The sequence below is a fragment of the Hevea brasiliensis genome, chromosome 1, assembly GCF_030052815.1.
Source record: "Hevea brasiliensis isolate MT/VB/25A 57/8 chromosome 1, ASM3005281v1, whole genome shotgun sequence".
In the NCBI taxonomy this organism is placed as follows: Eukaryota; Viridiplantae; Streptophyta; class Magnoliopsida; order Malpighiales; family Euphorbiaceae; genus Hevea; species Hevea brasiliensis.
In genome coordinates this window covers 119,432,446-119,453,133 of record NC_079493.1, presented here as the reverse complement: position 1 = coordinate 119,453,133, position 20,688 = coordinate 119,432,446, and the positions used below count along the sequence as shown (strand labels likewise).

Below are 20,688 nucleotides of genomic sequence, written 5' to 3'. Positions count from 1 at the left end.
GTTTCTGTGACTCGCATATGTGATCTCCAGGTTACAAATGAAGTAATTTTATCGTTATATGAAAGCCATCTTCTATGGTAATAACTTTAAATATAGTTAAAACTGGGCTAGATTTTCAGGACCACAGTTGGAATATTGACATTATTGGATGGGAGAAGAATGCTGGTATTATTAGATGGAGAAGAAGCTTTCAGCTCCATGACTAAGATTTGAATTTGAGATTTTCACATTTTTGTTGAAATTCACTGCCACCACCATCATTATCATCATCTCTTTGATACTTTTGTTTTACTCTTTTCATTGTTTCTTAACGTTATTAATGTTAGTTTTTCACACGCTTGAAGTCTCAATTCAAAAATGGAGGGGTTGTCTGTGAGCTGTGACTCTTTACCACCAAAAAAGAAGAAAGAAAAAGGGAAAAAAAGGCAAAAATGTAATAATCTCATTCTCGTGGCCTTGGATTAGATCTAACAACTACCATATTTGGGCCCCACATTCCCCTAACGGCCTACAAACCCTCTCATACATAACCAAAACCCATAAACTCATTCGGCCCAAACCCCACCACACAACACTAACCAACAGCAGATCACATTGTAAATTCCCACAAATCTCAATGAGAATTCTGACATTTTCACATATGTCCTATTTTGCTTCCTTTGCATCTCCAGCAAACGTCGTCGTTTTCCTCGCTCTTCTCTGCCTTCTATTTACGGCTGCAACTAATTAGCAGATCAGACACGACTGTAATTTGGCTCAGCACCAAGCGCAGGTGCGAAAGGATAATTCTGTCATTTCACTGCTTCCCTCTACCGTTACTCGATCGTTTAAACGTCGCCGTCAAAGTTCACTGCCTGGCCAAGCCAAAGCTAGCTAACAGGAGAGGGAAGCTACTGCACAGAGAGAGAGAGACCCTAGATTTTTGAGTTTGAGAAGTGAAATTTTGGGTAAAAGGAATAAATATGGTGGGGAGTTCACTGTCTGGATTGCAAGATCACTTGAAATTGGCTCGAGAATATGCTCTTGAAGGACTCTACGACACTTCTATTATCTTCTTCGATGGCGCCATTGCTCAGATCAACAAGTAATATTTTTTTTCCACCTCTTTTATCTCTTTATAAAACTATTCTCCAAATTGTTCGAAATTTTGAGCTAGCTTGTCTGCTTTAGTGAAAGATTTATATAGGTATCTTTAGTTTGGTAGAAATGGAGTTGCTTGCTATTGAGTTTTGTATGATTCTGTTTGGTTGGGTGGTATTTTCTTTTTGGGAGGAAAATTTTCTTTTGGAGTGAACAATTTGACCTTTGGATTTGATTGTTTTGAGGAAAAATTTTCTGTTCAGAAAGTATGCATATTAACTTTCTTGGAAGGAAAAAGGTCTATTGAAGTTCATGGGAACAATCCATTGAGCTTAATGGGACTTTAAAAGGAAAATTTCTTTTTCTCCCTACAATGTATGCATGTGTGTGTACGCGTGCCTATCTCCATTTGCTTTCTATATATAGCAACTGCTGGCTGGACTATGAAATCGGGTGGTTTTATCTCCTTTAAGACATCCATTGGTGTGTGAGCAGTATCTGATCACAGTTTTGGTATCAATGCCAAGCACATATATATAATTGTCATCTTCAATTTATCTTCATCTAGGTTTGGTGATATATTCTCCATTTGATTATAAGTGAATGATCTTGTCTGTTTTGTTATCAGTGTGATATAATTTGTTCAAATTAATGGAGCCAACTGGCTCTTGATAGCTCTTACTGCTTTCCTTATTTTATCACAAGTGATGAAGTATCAATGCTGCCTAAACTTGTAATCACTACATTGTTTATTATGCTGCAGTATTTTCTTTCAATACATATTACAGTTGTGGTTATTGGATAGTGTCATGGTATATCTAGCTATAATAAGTTTGAACTAAAAGTTCTTGGTTGCTTTCATCCATCTTAATAGAGCAATTACTGTCTTGAATTAGGCACCTAAACACTCTTGATGACCCTTTAATTCGCACAAAATGGATGAATGCCAAGAAAGCCATTTCAGAGGAGGCGGAAGTTGTAAAGCAATTAGATGCTGAGAGAAGGGCATTTAAGGAAACTCCCACAGGGCGACGAGCCGCATCACCACCGATTAATGCTAAATCATCCTTTGTTTTTCAACCATTAGATGAGTACCCTACTTCCTCTGGTGCTCCCATGGATGACCCTGATGTGTGGAGGCCTCCAAGTCGGGACGCTACGGGTAGGAGATCTGCTAGGGCTGGTCAAGTGGGTATGAGGAAATCACCTCAGGATGGGAATTGGTCTCGCGGTGGTGCAACAAGAACAGCTACAACTGGTCGTGCTCAAAAGTCTGGTGGTTCAAGCAGGGTGAACTCGGGTGTCCGAGCATCAACTACTGGAAAGAAAGGCACTGGTGCTGGAAAATCTGGCAAGGGAGATTCAGCTGTAAGTTCAATGGGATATAATAATAGTGTTTGTAATATTTTAGCTTGTATCTGTGCTTGGAGGATTCCCCTAGCCCCTAAGGATGATAATTCTGATATTCATGTTTTAGTAGCTTGTTACCGGTTACCATTCTTCTTCTTCTTCTTCTTATTCTCTCTCTCTCTCTCTCTCTCTCTCTCTATATGGGTTGGAAGTTGGAATCACCTTATAATTTTAATCTATTCAGGTGATGTGTGAGATCATGAATTGGATGTGAGAGTTTCACCATTCTGTTTAGGATGTCTATGTTTCGTCTATATAGTGTTTGTAGAATGCTTATTTTAGTATTTGTGGTATGCTTTAGTCTATGTCATTCATGTGTCACCTGCTGGTAAACATTCTGATTTTAAGTTAACTAGAGTTATATGAGTTGATTTATTATTAGTTATTTCACATTCATATTTGTCTGTCATATGAATTTATTTGCAAATGGAATTGTTAGAATGGTGATTCTGAAGATGGAAAGTCCAAGAAGGGACAATACGAAGGGCCTGATCCTGACTTGGCTGCTATGCTTGAAAGGGATGTCTTGGAAACTACTCCTGGAGTTAGATGGGATGACGTTGCAGGTCTTAGTGAAGCAAAACGACTTCTAGAAGAAGCTGTTGTCCTTCCATTATGGATGCCTGAATATTTCCAGGTAGATTTTAATTGTTGAAGCTAAATTGTTATTGTAGTTCACACTCTCATCTTGTTAAATTCTTGGTTCTTCAGATTTTCTCACTTAATTTGGCATTTCCACATTTTCTGGAGTTAAATGACATGATGAAACACATTTTGATTTTATTTCAACATCTTTTCATCAAAGAAGCGTGTTGATATTTTTCTTTGGCAGGGAATTAGGAGACCTTGGAAAGGTGTTCTCATGTTTGGCCCCCCGGGAACTGGTAAGACACTGCTTGCCAAGGCTGTTGCTACTGAATGTGGTACAACATTTTTCAATGTTTCATCAGCTACGTTGGCTTCAAAATGGCGTGGGGAGAGTGAGCGCATGGTGCGGTGCTTGTTTGATCTGGCACGAGCTTATGCACCAAGTACAATTTTCATTGATGAAATTGATTCTCTGTGCAATGCCAGAGGGTAAGTGTTTCACCTGTATGTAGTGCGGAGGATTGAACCTATTAGTTCTTTGTACAGCTGCTTGTCAGGGAGAAAATTTCAATCCATGTGTGTCTTTTCCCAAAATTGTGCATTATGTTAGGTTTTCATGTTGCGCAAAAATTTCTGTCTATAGTTTTATCCGTGGCATATGCAGGAAGTTGCATTCTAGTTTTTTAATATGCTTATAATGATGCTTTAAAATCTCTCTCTCTCTCTCTCTCTCTCTCTCTCTCTCTCTCTTATTTGTTCCTTAATCTCAAATGCACAAAATTCCAATGCATGAAGTTGTTTGCTATGCTCTGAAATGTGAACTGATTCTGCTAACATTCCTTTTCTTTGAATGACTGCAACACTTCAGGGCCTCAGGGGAACACGAATCATCAAGAAGGGTCAAGTCTGAACTTCTGGTTCAGGTAGATGGTGTAAACAATACTTCCACAAATGAAGATGGCAGCCGAAAAATAGTGATGGTTTTGGCGGCTACTAACTTTCCTTGGGACATAGATGAAGCATTGAGGTTCGTCATGCTTTTATTTTATTAAGGAGCTTGGTACTCCTTGAATTGTCAGTTAGACTGAACTATCTGCTAAGCCATATCTGTGAAACATGTTATATTTTGCTTTGATTGCTCTTACTTGGCTGATGCAATGCAGGAGGAGGTTGGAAAAGCGTATTTATATTCCGCTTCCAAATTTTGAGAGTCGTAAGGAGCTTATTAGGATCAATTTGAAAACTGTTGAGGTAAATTGACTGTATGGCTGATATTTCTTTTAGTCATATTGATGTTATGCCATTCACATTTTTGGTTAATTTCACATATTACACGGTAAGGAAAATTATGCTGAGGATGAAGTTTTGCTTTGTCACACAATAGTTTTTGTTGCAATTCTTTGCCTCCTTGAGGTTTGCTCAGTTGCCCCTTTTTCTGTTAAAGTTAAAATTGAAACTGTTAAATAACATTATCTTTTGTGAATATCACTTTTAAAAATGCACAAGTGAAATTTATTTGTTCGTTTTGAACTGCTCACTTATTTTTAATCTGTGTATTAAATTATAGCTGATTATTTTTTGGAAGTCCATTTTAATGTTAATGAATTATATAAAAAGCAAAAGATGAGGGGTCACTCTAGAAACCTTAAGGTGGCAAAGTGAAATGGGCAATACCCTAATTGTCCACTTGAATGTTTGGTGTATTGTTTTAGTATTTTATAAACGGAAAAATGAGATCTAGAAAAATCTAAGGTATAATGAGTAGGGTTGCTGCTGTAGATGAAATATGGTTAAAAGAACAAGCTGTGCTTACCATGATGTGTAGAAAGAAGTTGTTGTAACTACAATTTTCTGAAAACAGTTTATAATTTCATCTTTTTTAAACAGTGTGTTTCTGTGAATCTGAAGATTATAGCAAGATTGTCTAATGAATATAACATTGGAATTACTAAAAATTTACATTCTGTCATTTATAAATTTTGTGGGGTATTTATCACTCAAATGAGGTTACCAGATGGTGGTTAGAAGTGGAGTATTGCCATAGTGCAATTGATGAGTTTGCTTTTGGATGTATGGTTTGATTGTGATTATGTTTTTCCCAATACTTTTATCACAAGGATTTATCATAGGTTAGGTTTTCTAATCACAAGGATTTCTTGTATTGCAATTATGTCTTTGCTGTGAGGCAACCATAGATGATACCTGTCTAGTGTCTACTATGGTCGTGTACTTACTGGTTAAAAAATGTTATTATATTAGGTGGCTCCTGATGTAAATATTGATGAAGTGGCTCGTCGGACAGAAGGGTACAGTGGAGATGATCTTACAAATGTTTGCCGGGATGCTTCCTTAAATGGCATGAGGCGCAAGATAGCTGGAAAGACCCGTGATGAGATAAAAAACATGCCTAAAGATGAGATTTCAAAGGATCCTGTTGCAATGTGTGATTTTGAAGAGGCCTTGCAGAAGGTCCAGCGAAGTGTTTCTCAAGCTGACATTGAGAAGCATGAGAAGTGGTTTTCAGAATTCGGATCAGCATAAGTAGGTATATAATATATATGACCAATGTTGAAAAGAAGACACCTGCTGTGCTGGTTGATTTTCTTCCATTAATTCATTAACCTGTTGCTCTGTTTGTATTTCAGCAGTGATTTGATTGATTGTAATCCAGTGTTTGTGTTAATTTTTGTTTCTGTAGCCTCTCTCATGCATTGTTATTCGATTTATTTTACAAAACTGTGTCTTGATATTAGACTACTGCATCCGATAGGAATCGGTGAGAAAAACCTAAGAAAATGTATTCTTTGGCTTTGAAAAATGTGAAATTTAATTTTTTTGGATGTTAAATTTCATCAAGTCCTTGAACAATTTTCTAGAAGCTCTTATTTTTCTGTTGATGGGGGTGAGGAAGAGTATTTTATTATAGCAGCCTCTTGCCCCGTGTTGAACGTGAGAATTTTTCCCAATGGAACGGGTCACTCAGGCAATTAGAATTTTCTAATTAGTCAAGCAGCCTGCCTACGATATCATCAAATGGTTAAATTACTTTATTTTATATATATTACTTTATTTTATATATATATATATATATATATATATATCATAATTAATATTTGAATTTTTATATTTTAAAAAATAAATAAAAACGTATGATATTTTGGATACTGTAATATTTATAAATATTTTTATCTATTTTTTAAAATATAAAAACTCAAGTATCAAATATTATATAAAACATAAAAAAAAAACACATGAATGAAAAAGTAATTCACCCATGTCAAATTCCGATATTGTTCTCTTCACGCGTTTGTGAATAGAATCGATATTGAAGAAATTTTGATGTTGAAGTCAACATCTCTGCCACTTTACCACATTGCACGTCTCGCCCCATCAAACTCTATTAATAATCACAACATCTAAGTCATCGCCCATATTGCACTATTAGTCCCATAAAGTTGTACAGAAAATAACAACAGAATTGAGCTATTGCATTTTGGGTCTATTTCCTAGATGATTTATCGCCAGATTTTTGGACCCTTTTCTTATAAATACTCTTTTAACTGTCATTACCAACCTGCTTGTCCTCAGCCATTGGCCACCCTAAGAAATATGGAGAGATACAATTTCAACTTCTCTCTTTTTTCTCCCTTTATTCTTCTCTTGACCCTTTTCACATGCAATCCAACTGCTACTTCTCAAAACTCGACTTCAGGAGGTAAATCCTTGCACTGATTAATTTAAGTTTTGAGGCTCTTCATATTGGAAATTTTCTGGGTTTTGGACTTTTCGTATTCGGTTTTGGTTCGTTATCGTATTTGGGTTTTGAATATTGTGATTGATCAGATGGGTTTTGTATGTACAGATGGTTTGTGTGGTTCTGTTTTCTGTGGGCTAGGGACATGCAAGAGTATTAGCACATGGCCTGGTTTTGAGTGTGACTGCTATTCTGGTTGGAACAAGATTCAGATTGGTCCATTGACCTTTCCCTCTTGCCTAATTCCCAATTGTGAGTTTCTTTCTTTCTTTCTTTCTTTCGGCTGCACAGATACATTGTGTTTGTAAACCTGTGTATCTGTGTTTGTGATTATCCCAGCTGCTATATTTTTAGTCAATTGATGAAGAAGGGTTGGGAACACTGTAACTCTAATTATATATATATATATAATTTTTTTAAGGTGTGAAATGGCTGCAATAATGTCAGTGTCATGAAGTAGAATATATGCATGTGTATGTCATCTGGTAGGAAAGAATATGAAATTTAAAATTCCAAGAAGACAATATGTTAGGTTGAACATTCTCCTGCTCTTTGCTAATCAGATATAGATTCAAATCTCGTGAGCTAAAAAGAAAATTCTTCCTCTCTGGAATCACATGCATATATATTAATTCCCATAATATGAAGTCCTCAATGTACAAATACACAAAAAAAAACAAGTCTTGTTTTCAGCCACTGTTTCAATTGTTAATTATATTCTAATTGATCATCTGTTTTGATCATTAAATATTCTAAAATAAATTCCTTTTATGCTTTGTAATGCGCTAGTGATTATTCACTAATTTCCTCATATTTCAAGCAAAAGGATTTTTTTCCCCCGAGTTCCTGCTTTTCCAAGGTGTTGTATGCTTGGTGTGAGAATGCTGACAAATTTTGTGTGCACTTTTTGACCTGTTTTGGGACTAATTCTTGGTCTCATAATGAGTTCTCAATCTCTTAGGCATAAACCATCTAAATTTGACTCTTTCCGTTCTTTTCTTTAAATTCTTCTACGGAACCATCTAAATTTGACTTCATTGATGTATTTGGAGGGGATTTCAGCTAGAGGTCATGGGTTTGATATTTGACCTTAGGTCCTTTCATCCAAGTGTAAAAAAAAACCAATGAGTTTTAGCTTAGTGATATAGAAATTATCTCTAAAATTGTGATCCTTTTCTAGTTTGATCTCCAGTCTGAGCCAAATGAATGAAAAAAGAAAAAATAAAGTTACTTTGTGACATAGAAAGAGAGCAATGATAGATCACCATCAATTAATTTTTGCAGGCACAATTGATTTACAATGTGGTAATGGATCTCCACCACCACCTCCTCCATCAGTTCCTAGCCCTCCACCTTCACTAAATTTATCAAACCGTGAGTATCATTAAACATCGATGTAACAGCCACTGTCGTATACATTTGGAAGAAAACATGCCTTCTAAACTAATGAAACTTCTTTTACAGCTTGTAACTTAATTTGGTGTGCCGATGGATCCTGCTTGCCTAATGGAAGAGGACACACTTGCCAGTGCAATGAAGGCTCATCAAATTTAGCCAATAATACAGAGTTACCCTGTTTTGAACAATGTAAGACACTTCCTCATTCCTCTTAGAAGAACCATATAAGGGAAAGAATTATTTACTTTTCTTGCAATGTATAAGAATTGAAGAATGTTTAGGGATGGTACCCTGTATTTATATGTCAATTTGCTTTTCTACCAGGCTACTTTGGAGCAGATTGCAATAGCCTTGGGTTTGGTCCCCCAGCTTCATCGCCACCAACACCACCATCAGGTTCGAATGGAAATATTATGCCACCTCCAACGAGTACTAGTCCAGACTCGGCTGGAAATGGTATATAAGTATTAATCATATTTTGCATTATGTTGTTCACAGGGCTAATGAATAAAAGAAACTAACAACTTAATAAAATTCACCTGAACAAGCTTTGAATATGAAAACAAGTAATTGTATCCAGAAAATTAATATGTTTTTCACTTCCTATTACTGAACTGTTTTTCACATTCACATAGTTCTTTAAATAAAAAAAAAAAAATCCCATAATTGTTATTAATGATTTGGCCTTTAAACATATATTATTATTTGGGAAATGGTAAGTTCTGCAAGTACATAGTTCATGCTCTTCTTATGTTGTTCTAACTTATATCCACCATTTCATGTGATAGGTTCTTCAGAAATGTCAAATTCCTTGAGAAGTGTTGGTGTTCTAACCATGATATTATTAGCAGCAACTTCCCTAGCATTGTTTTAGAGAAAAATACACCAAGATCATTGGAACATCAACAAAGGAATGCTCGTCATAAATTCTTTACTCACAAAAATAGTGAACAACACAATAATAATGCTTTTTATTACCACAGATTATGTAAACAGCTTGTTAAGAGACAGTAATAATGAATCACAGATGTATACTGCTACCAGAAAGCTATTCTTCTGCTCTTATTGTTAATTTTCTATTTTAGAATATAGGCTGATTTGCCCTTTAAACTTTGCTTAAAAATTGAACAATCACCCTAAATTAAATGCTATGTACTTATTTAGCCAAAATCTTCAATTTAGACCTAATGGAACTTTGCTTAAAAATTCAGAGGGAAAATTGACCTATATTAATTTGTAATCAATGTTTTGGTTATCAACTTCGTTATGCTTTTATGCTGAAGCTTTGGATCAAAGTATTTTAAAATTTCTCACTACATTTTATTTGGTATATTATAGTAAGATTAGTATTATAAACCAACTCATGCAAGGTACTATTAGATTTGCTTCCATTGGTCTGGTCTAATCTAAAGTGAGTAGTTAGAAGTACCATAGATCCTCTTTGCATATAAATATCGAGTTACCATATGCCAAGTACATTACAACTAGAATAAATTCTCTTTTGGGATTTCAGAAAAGAGAAGGAAAATGTCATCTTACTATCTGCATTATTTTAGGTAAAAAATTTAACCACTGGACTGCTAGCTAGCTAGCTGGCCAATGAATTAATGGGCGTATTTATATCATGTGAGTTTCTTTTTTTTTTATTTATTTTTATTTTTTTATAATAATATATAAATGGATTTTGTTTAAATTACATGAAATTTTTCCTGTTCTGGGGTTAGCTTTTAGATGCTAGTGGACAAGAAATGTGCATAGGGGAGATCTTTTTTTGAGCATTTGTCATTAAAACAACTTTGCAACATCTTTTCTTTGTGTGTTTTTTGCTTTTATTTTGTTAATCCCTGCCTATTTGCGTGATCTTCGCAATCTCGTTCTTTGCGTTTAATTCAATTGTCTTTAAAGCTTACGCTCAAGGAGGACTCTTTCCCATCAAAGTTTTGAATGCCTCTTGCCCCTTTAATCTTTGTTCTTTCATGGTTCCATAATGTTAGAGGTCTGGGAGCCCAAAGTGCTTGGGAGAATCTTTCTTGGTGGGCCTTATGAAATAACACATTTATAGGCTTGATACCACATCCAACCCAAAACCTTAAGGCAATAGATCTATGGTCATTTTTATTTATATATCTCTCACTCATCCCATCTTTTTCTGATGTGAAAATTCTACACTTGCATATTCTCAATAATCTCCCCTTCAAGTGTAATTTTTTTCTATATTGGGCTTACTTAGCTTGCTCCCCCTTAAACTGAAGCCTTTTTTTTTTTCCTCTTAAGTATTACGGTGTCACCAAGAGGCCCAATTACTCTACCAAACTCACTTGAGCATGCACCTCTAAAAGCCACGCTAGAGTCATCACGCGCTCTGCCATCAGGTGTACCAAGAGTTTTCACTCTATCAGTATGCTTTTCTCTGGAAGAGTGCCTTCCTACTCCATTAGGCCTATTAGGAGTCTCCTTACTCTTCCATCTATGTGTTAAAGCACAATGGGAATCACTGACCACCATTTCCATGCTCGTCCTTGCCAAGTCATTGGCTTTGATACCACTTGTTAGAGATTTGGAGAGCCCAAAGTGCACGAGGAGAATCTTTCTTGATGGGCCTTATGAAAGAATACTCTCATGGGCTTGACACCACATGCAATCTAAAACTTTAAGGCAATGGGTCTTTGGGTCCTTTTCACTAATATGTCTCTCACTAATTTCATCTTTTTTCGATATGAAAATTTTATACTTGCATATTCCCAACACATAAGATTTGGAAAGAAAGAAACAAAATTCCCAATTTCCCAACATCCTGAAGATAGATTTTTTGAATTGAAAGTAATAGTATATGAATAAATTGAAAGGAAAAAACTTATTTAGACTTGGTTTATCATGGATTCAAGATACAAGTATGTGGATCCCATCTATCTATTTTATTTTTACTGCCAAATGTATAAAAATTGTTGTCCTAAGTTTATGACAGCAATATATGAATTATCGCATGTTGGTGCTATAAAATTATAACTGTAAGTATTTTACAACAAAATTGTGGTTTTTTTTTTTTTATAAGCATAGAAATTTTATTAATTGAAAAAGAAGAAGACAGCAGGTGGGGAAAAACCAGCAAAGCAAAGCCCAAGATCAATAGACCCTGCGCCATATACCCACCTATCAACTAATTTGCAATGTTGATGAAAAAACCCAACAAAACACAAAAATAAAGTGTAGACAATGAAACCAAAATTGCAGAAACAAAAACAAAGCAAAAGCTGACCAATCCACAAATACCAGATGAAAGCTTGCACCTGAAACTACAAAGATTCAAAATATTAGTGCTTTGGTAGAGAATCAGCCACTGAGTTGGTTTCATAAAGAGTATGGCTAAAAGAGACACACGATAAAAAATTCCTTTAGGGGACACACAACCAGAGCAGTAAAGCAAAAGCAGCAACACATTTTTGCCTCATATCCACTAAACCACAAACATATCGCAGACACATCCCTTATCACAACGAACAAAACCAACATCACAATAAGCAATGCATAATCACAAAAGAGCAATAAAATCTTCCTTGCAATCCACCCTTTGTTTAGCAAGCCCATCTACAATTGAATTTGCCTCTTGGGAAGAATGTATGAATGACACATTGTGCAACACTTGTAAAAAATTTAGGATTGAGTTAATAATAAAAGATAGCCTCCATGGAGCCTTCTCTGGGCAATTTACCCAGGATAAAGAGACTTTAAAGTCTGACTCCCTATTGATAGAAGAAGCATAACTAATCTGATCCAGCATCTTCAAACTTAGCTCTAATGCCTTGGCAATAGCCCACAATTGTTGATGGTCGTCGAATCCACCAAAAATTAAATTAACTGAAATTACCAGTAATGAAATATTTTCTGCTGTAAGTGGCAATCCAGGTCGAACCCTAGAGACCGAATTACTAAATTTTGTGCACTTGTGTAATAGGAAAAGAAAATCAGAAGAAATCAAGTTCAAAAATTAAAGAACTAAATTTAAATATGAAACTCTCAATTTAAACAAACTTCAGTCCAAGGTAATTCGCATTCCAATGCATGACTCGATCATAGACGAAAGAAATACAACTATTTCTTATTGAATACTTAACGTAGATTTACCAAACAGTGAGGTAAAACCCCTTAATTTCCTATACTCATCAATTCGAGCCTATACTCAGAAGAAATCAATTTAAAAAATTAAAGAACTAATTTAAATATGAAAATCTCAATTTAAACAAACTTCAGTCCAAGGTAATTCGCATTCCAATGCATGACTCGATCATAAACAAAAGAAATACAATTATTTCTTATTGAATACTTAACGTAGATTTACCAAACAGTGAGGTAAAACCCCTTAATTTCCTATACTCATCAATTCAAGCCTATACTCAGAAGAAATCAAGTTCAAAAATTAAAGAACTAATTTAAATATGAAACTCTCAATTTAAACAAACTTCAGTCCAAGGTAATTCACATTCCAATGCATGACTCGATCATAGACAAAAGAAATACAATTATTTCTTATTGAATACTTAACGTAGATTTACCAAACAGTGAGGTAAAACCCCTCACTTCCCTATACTCATCAATTCGAGCGTAGCACTCTTGTTGACTCTAATTATTAACTGAATTGGTATTAAACAATCCTTATCAAATTAATAACTGCTTTAAGAACAGAAAGTAGTTAAGCTGAACAACAATTTATAAAGTATAAATTATTTAATTCACCCTATTGTTTCTTTAGGTTATTATCGAAAACTTAGATCATAATCAATAAAATCTAATTTCTACTCACATTCAATCTTACATAATAATTACGGATTATGAAGATGAACTAACAATTGATCACATCAAACAATTAACTAATAGGCCTTTTTAGCAAATCATTCAATAGATCAAAAATAATGAAATCGGAAAACAAATAGATATTCAAAAAGACATAATTTAAATTAAGAACCTAGTCTCACAAATCATACAATAGAACTAGAATCCCTTGAACTGAATTTAAAACTTAGCCACTCATGTTCATGGCTTACAGAAAATTAAAGAAAAATAAAGAAGAAATCTAAAAAGAGAATGGAAAATGAAGGTCTTCTATGGTGTTTGAAGGTATGAATGGTTATTTTGGCTGCTGCCCAAAGATGGTCTTTATACTCGAAAACCTAATCCAAAAATAAGAGCCAAACTTGGAAAAGTTTTGAAATTCAAAAGATAAATTTTCTGCTCTGTAATCACGACAGTTTTTCAGCCACTTCCCTTTCGAATCTGTCTCTGCCTTTTTTAGGAAAGTTGTAGCCCTATTTCTTAGCTTTCCAACGGGTACTCATTTGCCCAAGTTTGAGGTCTACAGCTCAAGTTATGAGCTAAAAATCAAAACTGGTTTTGACAGATGGTCCAGCCCATAATTTTAACTTCATTACCATTTTTGACAATTAAAATGGCCTTATCTCACTTCCAGCCCTTGGCAACAATTGTAGAGGTGACTCTTAAGGTTCAATTAGGCCTGGGTTTGCTTCATTTGGACCTCCGGAGCTCCAGATAAAAAATAAATCTCAAGACTGGTTGTGACAAATCAAGAGTGGGCTTTTGTAACAGATCCATAGCTCATTTTGACAACCTTGGAGATTGATTTGGGCTTTGGTCCCCTTTTATCATTTGTAGTGATCTGACTTAGCTTTTCAATGAATTAAACAGCACTAATTTAGAAACCCACAACTTTAGAAATACCTAAAAAATATAGCAAACGTCAGATTAATGCAAATACTGAAAATTTTTCTATTTAACACAATTATTCCAACAACTATCTAAATATGCCTAATTGATAAATATACTGTAATCAACTGAATTAGGTATAAAAATACACTAGAAACACTAAATGTGATGCGAGTAAAATTAGTAAATTATACACTTATCAATCCTACAATATTGACTCTTTAATTCCTGAGGGACATGAAAAAATACAAAGGAAACAACCATTATAATCCCTTAATACACCGCCAATTCCACTAGCCCCTACTTACCCTTTGAAGGCCCATCCACGTTCCATTTAAAATTAGACATCGAAGGAGGACTCCAAAACACAATAGGGCGATCCTCCTAATATTAGACTAGCTCTTAACAGATTTCGAAGATAGAAGTAAATCCGAACCAGAAAAATTGAAGTTGGCATTAAGAGCTCTCATCCATATTGACAACCTGAATAAAATTAGTGAGCATAAAGAAAAAACAGGGCATTCTTAGCCCTTAAAACACTTTCTAATTTCTAGCAAGTCACAAGAACCAAATGATAGCAAATAATAAATTTGTCCAAAAGACTTTTTGAAAACACCCATTGGCATATAAGACCACTGCTCAAAGAAATAAAAAACTGAGCCTGATATACAAAAGCAACTACCCACATTTCACAAGCCAACACCAAACTTTCCATGAGAAGTTGCAGCAAGTAGTGGACTTCCGGTACATAAATTTCTTAGATTTGGTTTCACAGGCTCTCGAGCTATAGAGAGTAGAACTTGAGGAGACAGTTAAGAAGGGAGTGGGAGAGAAAGAAAAGAGTATGAAGACGACTGTTCAAAGTATAGGCAGTGGTTCGGGGAAGAGGAAGAGTTTTAGGGGACCTAGTACTTGGAGATGTGGCAGAGGCAAATTATCAGTGCAAAGGCTAACCAAACCTATTCAGTAGATGTCCAGAGGATCATTGTCTGTTCGCATATGTGAGACCTGTGGCAAGATGCATGGGGGAGTATGTTTCAAAGCCATAGGAGCTTGCTGCAGAGGAACCGGACACTTTGCTTGTTCTTGTAAAATAAGAAATTAGCACCATCAGGACCTGGTGCCTTAGACGAACCATGCCCACACTACCTTCTTAATTTCTTCTAAATTAAAAGGAGCTTCTAATTGTCTAGCTTCATAAGAACTCAAGTGCTTAAACTCAATATTAGGAGTTCTACCAGACAAGGGAAAATCCTGGCAAATCCTGGTAGTTTACAATAACCTTTCTAATTTCCTCCTTTTCCCCATAAACTCTGCCCCCGTCCAAAACTGAATTGATCTTGTTCTTTCTCCATCTGTTAGAACACTGTAGGTGGAAAAACTTGGTGTTTTTATCACTGAGTTTACACCAGTTAATTTGAGCTTTTTGCCTCCACAAGCTTTCCTACCTGACAAGCCAAATCTTTTGCTCTTCCTTTAATTTCATCACGACATCTTCCTCCACAGGTGATAACCTTCTCAATTCATCATTATCGTCCCATTTATCTAATTCTAGCTTCAGGGCACCCAATCCAGTCTCAATACTGCCAAACAATGTTGCATTCCATAATTTTAATTTCTGTTTCAGCAGCTTCATTCTAAGTGGAAGAGGAGAATTAGGGTATGTTGACAAAGTTTCTTTCCAAAGATTCTGAATTAACTCTCCAAAACTGAGCCATGACTACCAGGCATTAATAAATCTAAAAGGTTTTGGACCCCAATGAAATCCGATCTTTGAAAACAAAATTGGGTTGTGATCCAAAATACTTCGGGGTAGTGCTAATAGAACCAAATTTAGAAAGCTATCAATCCAATGATGTGTTACCAAAGCCCTATCAATCCTACTTGCCGCATGGGAATTTCTCCATGTATACTTCTTACCACTTAGCTGCAAATCAGTAAACCCTAAATCATTAATTAAATATTTTAGCTTCTCTATTCCTCTAATCTCAGCTCTCCCACTTTTCCTTACATAGCCATCTCCTATTTGATTGAAATCCCCCATTAACAGGAGAGGGCCCTTGATGCATGCATTTTAGATCATCATTTAGGTGTAATTTTTGCACATAATTTACCCTTGTTCATAGCCATTATTATAGATATTAGTATATATTTAGTCAATTTTGCAATTTTCACTTTTCTTAGTTTAATTTTTGGAATTTATTTGTTTTGTAGGGTAAATTTAGAGAAATTTGATGTATTTTGATCAGAGTAGCCATTTGGAGGAGATTAAAGTCGAATTGCAAAAATTTTGAAGTTGAGTAAAAAATGGCCGAGAGCGACACAACCTGCAGCACAACCGAATTAGCTTATGTCGCAAGTTGTGTCGATCGTCAGATATTCAGGCCGAGAGCTACACAACCCGCGACACAACCCACGACACAACTGACTCGGCTTATGTCATTTTTACTGGAAATGGTTGACGTGGCATTTCCATTACTCTAGCTTTTTACCTCACTTTCTCTGGAACCTTCCCCCTTTTTACCCATTCTAGGCGTGCCCTCACCTATATAAAGTCTCATTTATCATTTTCTTTCCATAGAGAGCAAGGGAGGCATTTTTGGAAGGATAGAAAGAGAGAAAGAGAGGAGCTCGTTACGCATTTTTCCAGCAGCAAGAAGGATCACATTTCGCACTTTTCTCAGCAGATCCTTCTGCATTTTTCTGGGTTTTTCTACCCCTTAGCTTACATTTCCATTATTTCTTCATTTATACATTTGGGTTTGTCTTAAAACTATGAATAGTGAGTAGTTGATTGAGATTCTAGAGATGGGTTTGTAAATATTGATTTGTATTGTGGTTTTGAACTGATTTAGCCATTTAAATGGGATTTGTTACATTTTGATTTATTGCTTGTGAGCTTGTTGCCTTGCTTGATGAATGGGCCCTCATTAAGTTAAGCTTTAATCCTTAATAGATGGACTGAAAAGTGAATATTAGGGATAGATAATCTTGCAATAAACTTTATTTTCTTGGTGTTAGAGATAAGCTAAGAGGATTAAGGGGAACTTTCCAAAAATCAATTAGAGCTTTAAATGGGTTTTTGTTAGGTTTGAAATACCATGAAAACAGGGTTTGATTTAATGAAAACCAACTTTGAAATGCTTGAAAAAGGTTTCAAAAATTTAAGAATTGATTTCCCTCAAAATTGCAATTCTCATTTGTTTGGTTAAATTAGGGATAAACCACATGCAAACAATATTGAAAAATCCAATATCTAGAATCACTTTAATTTTTATTGAATTTAGATTTAATTCCTCTCAAATTTCATAAATAGAAATTTCAAATTAATTTTTGGTAATCTAGTTTAATTAATTTTAGTTAATTGTTTGATTTAGTTTTAATTCCTCAAATACCAATTTTAATTCCAAATTTCATTTTACATCTTTAATTTTTGTCATTCTAATTAGCTTATACTTTTATTTCCAATTTAAGCACAATTCCCTGTGGGATCGATATCATATTTTTTAAAACTATACTACTGTGGCCCGTGCACTTGCGGATAACACCGTATCAAGTTTTTGGCGCCGTTGCCGGGGAATTGTTTGTTTTTAAGTTGGATTTTAATTGTTTTAAGCTAATTAGAATTTTTATTTTCTTTTATTTTCACTATTGTTCCTTGTGTTTTTCAGGTACTTTTCTTGTTTATGAGACGATCGAAAAGCACAAGTGACACTGAATTGTTGTTCAACCCAGAAATTGAAAAATTCTGTCGAGCTAACAAAAAGGAATACAAGAGAAGAAAGGAAGCAGAAAAAGAAGAACAACAAAGATTTGAGCAAGAGGAGACAATTGAAAATATGGAGAATCAAAATAGAGCTATTGGTGAAGACAATAGAGGAAATGAGCAAAACAGGCAAAATGAAGTGGTTAATCAAAATGATCCTCAAAGAAGATCCATGTTGGATTATGCTTTTCCTAGATGTGCAGATGTGAGAGATAACAGACCTATCATTGGAGCTAATCAATTTGAGTTAAAGACTGGTCTCATTCAAATGGTTCAGAATTCACAATTTGGAAGTAGTCCACTTGAAAATCCTCATTCTCATTTGAAGAAATTTTTGATGTTATGTGGTACACAAAGGCAGCCTGGAGTTTCAGATGAAGTGATTCGGCTCACCTTATTTCCATTCTCTCTTCGGGATTCAGCATTGGAGTGATATGACTCACTTCCACAAGCTACTATAGCTACTTAGGAGCAGCTATCTCAAGCTTTTCTATCTCAATTTTTCCCACCTGGGAAGACCACTCATTTGAGGAATTTGATGGTAGCTTTTAAACCAAGGGATGATGAAACTTTGTATGAATCTTGGATGAGATTTAAGGAGCTTGAAAAGCAATGTCCTCATCATGAAATACCCAAATGGATGATTGTTCATAATTTCTACACCAGAGTTACTCCAGCCATAAGAAACACAATTGATTCACAAGCAGGAGGAGATTTCATGAGAATGACAAGTGAAGAATGCTATGATCTATTAGAGAAGATTGCTCATAATACCCATTTGTGGGGAAATCCTAGAGCACTTGAGCCAAAGAAGGCTGGGATTTATGAACTTGACTCAGTTAGCTACATGAATGCAAGATTTGATCAGTTGACTCAGCTTCTTAGTGATTTTTGCACAAAGGCAACAACCTCAACTCCTACAACTGTGCAACAAGTTGCCTACACAGATGGAACTCAAAGTTGTGGAGTTGATTACTCTTCTTATGGTGATGATTATTTGCAAGAGCAAGCTGCTTATGCAGGAGGTTATCAACAGAAACCTATGGGAAATGCTTACTCTAATGTGAACAACTCAACATGGAGGCCACAAGCAACTTTTGCTCAACAAGGTCAAAGCTCAAATTATGCTCATAACCAGCAGTATGTGCAGCAGAATAGGCCTCAATTTCAGCCTCAATTTCAGCCCACAAGGCAGCCACAACCTGAATATCAAGCAAGAGCACAACAATCCCTTCCACCTCATGAACCGAAGCCAACCTTGGAAAGCATGATGGAGAAATTTTTTGCTGAACAAAGCAAGATGAATAGCAAATTGGAGGAAGAAATGCAATACATGAGACAAACCATGGATCAATTACAAGTCCACAATCGCATGTTAGAGACTCAATTGGCTCAACAAGCAAGCTCATCGGGAAGCAATTCCTATGGCAAACTACCTAGCCAACCACAAAACCCTCATGAACAATGTAAGGTTGTGACCTTGAGAAGTGGTAAGAAAGTTGGTCAAGAGAGTGAAAATAAGAGAGAAGAAAAAGAGAGCACAAAAGAAGAAAATTCAATTGAGAGCAAGAAAAATGAAAAAGAAGAAGAAAGCAAAAGTGAGCAAGATGAGGGAGAGAAACCATACATCCCACCTGAACCTTATAAGCCCACCCTTCCCTACCCTCAAAGATTCATCAAGCATAAGCTAGACAAACAATTTGGCAAATTCCTTGAAGTGCTAAAGAAGTTGTATATCAATGTGCCATTCACTGAGGCACTATCTCAAATGCCAAGTTATGCCAAGTTTTTGAAGGAGATTCTTTCCAACAAGAGAAGACTAGAAGATTATGACATCATCAACTTGGGAGAGCAATGTAGTGCTATAATTCAAAAGAAGTTACCTCCCAAACTCAAAGATCCGGGTGTGTTTTCCATCCCTTGTCATATAGGTGATAATTGTGTGGCAAATGCCTTATGTGACCTTGGAGCTAGTGTCAGCCTAATGCCACTTTCAATTTATAAGAAGTTGAATATGGGAGAGTTGAAGCCCACAAACATGTATCTTTCATTGGCTGACCGTTCAATTAAGTATCCAGAAGGCATTCTAGAAAATGTGCCTATCAAGGTTGGGAAATTCTACATTCCGGTGGACTTTGTCATTCTAGATATGGAAGAAGACACAAAAGTTCCTATCTTATTGGGAAGACCCTTTTTGGCAACAGCTGGTGCATTAATTGATGTAAAGGGTGAGAAATTGACACTTAGAGTGGGAGATGATCAAATGATTTTCAACATCAATCCAGCCATGAAAAGGAAACATGAAGAAGTTGAGTCTTGTTTGCGGGTAGACATTATTGATGAGATTGTTCAAGAGCATTTCAGAAAAAGCTATCCACAAGACCCTCTTGAAAATTGCTTAGTCCATGGTGGGAGCATTGATGATGACAATCACAACATAGCTGCTTTTACACAACACTTGGAGAGTTCTCCACCACATCCTGAAGCCATGATTTTTCAGCTTGAAGAAGTGCAAAATTTGGAGATTAAACCACCATCATTAAAGGTAGAGGATGCCCCAAAGGTAGATCTTAAACCTCTTCCTTCCAACCTCAGGTATGCTTTTCTTGGATCCAATGGAACATATCCTGTTATAATTAATGCATCTTTGACTGATATTGAGAATGAAAAATTATTGAGAGTTTTGAGAGAATATAGAAGAGTTTTGGGTTATGCAATTGATGATATAAAGGGAATTAGTCCAACAGTTTGTATGCATAGGATTTTCCTTGAGCCAAATAGTAAACCTTCCATTGAACACCAAAGAAGATTGAATCCTACAATGAAGGATGTTGTGAAAAGGAAATCCTAAAATTACTAGCTGCTGGAATTATTTACCCTATTTCTGACAGTGAGTGGGTGAGTCCTGTGCATGTTGTACCAAAAAAAGGTGGGGTGACAGTTGTTAAAAATGAGAATAATGAATTGATACCCACTA

General features: G+C 35.6%; 3 protein-coding genes and 1 non-coding gene across 5 annotated transcripts; 2 read left to right on the top strand and 2 right to left on the bottom strand.

Annotated features, from left to right (window-relative positions):
- Positions 1–400: 400 nt before the first annotated feature.
- On the top strand, positions 401–5,925 carry LOC110653822 (katanin p60 ATPase-containing subunit A1). The gene is made up of 7 exons (XM_058149296.1): positions 401–1,084; positions 1,977–2,448; positions 2,930–3,127; positions 3,323–3,567; positions 3,947–4,105; positions 4,242–4,329; positions 5,338–5,925. The coding sequence occupies exons 1-7, from the start codon at positions 963–965 to the stop codon at positions 5,617–5,619; spliced, it is 1,566 nt and encodes a 521-aa protein (XP_058005279.1). The 5' UTR covers positions 401–962; the 3' UTR covers positions 5,620–5,925.
- Positions 5,926–6,450: 525 nt separating this feature from the next.
- Positions 6,451–9,340, top strand: LOC110653820 (uncharacterized). 2 transcript variants are annotated; one of them, XM_021809608.2, is made up of 6 exons: positions 6,451–6,793; positions 6,941–7,084; positions 8,117–8,206; positions 8,297–8,419; positions 8,555–8,686; positions 9,019–9,340. In XM_021809608.2, the coding sequence occupies exons 1-6, from the start codon at positions 6,589–6,591 to the stop codon at positions 9,102–9,104; spliced, it is 780 nt and encodes a 259-aa protein (XP_021665300.2). In that variant the 5' UTR covers positions 6,451–6,588; the 3' UTR covers positions 9,105–9,340. The 2 variants fall into 2 exon arrangements, with proteins under 2 accessions (XP_021665300.2, XP_021665302.2); XM_021809610.2 differs by having other exon boundaries at positions 6,504–6,793; positions 8,555–8,626.
- A 5,000-nt stretch (positions 9,341–14,340) lies between these two features.
- LOC131183797 (uncharacterized) lies at positions 14,341–15,989 on the bottom strand. Its single transcript, XM_058154401.1, has 4 exons — positions 15,810–15,989; positions 15,394–15,665; positions 15,184–15,300; positions 14,341–14,428 (listed from the first exon to the last, which is right to left on the bottom strand). Exons 1-4 carry the CDS (start codon positions 15,987–15,989, stop codon positions 14,341–14,343), a joined length of 657 nt encoding a protein of 218 aa, XP_058010384.1.
- Positions 15,990–18,234: 2,245 nt separating this feature from the next.
- LOC131169675 (small nucleolar RNA R71) lies at positions 18,235–18,341 on the bottom strand. Its single transcript, XR_009140572.1, has one exon. It is a non-coding gene; the product is annotated as a small nucleolar RNA R71 (small nucleolar RNA).
- Positions 18,342–20,688: the final 2,347 nt, after the last annotated feature.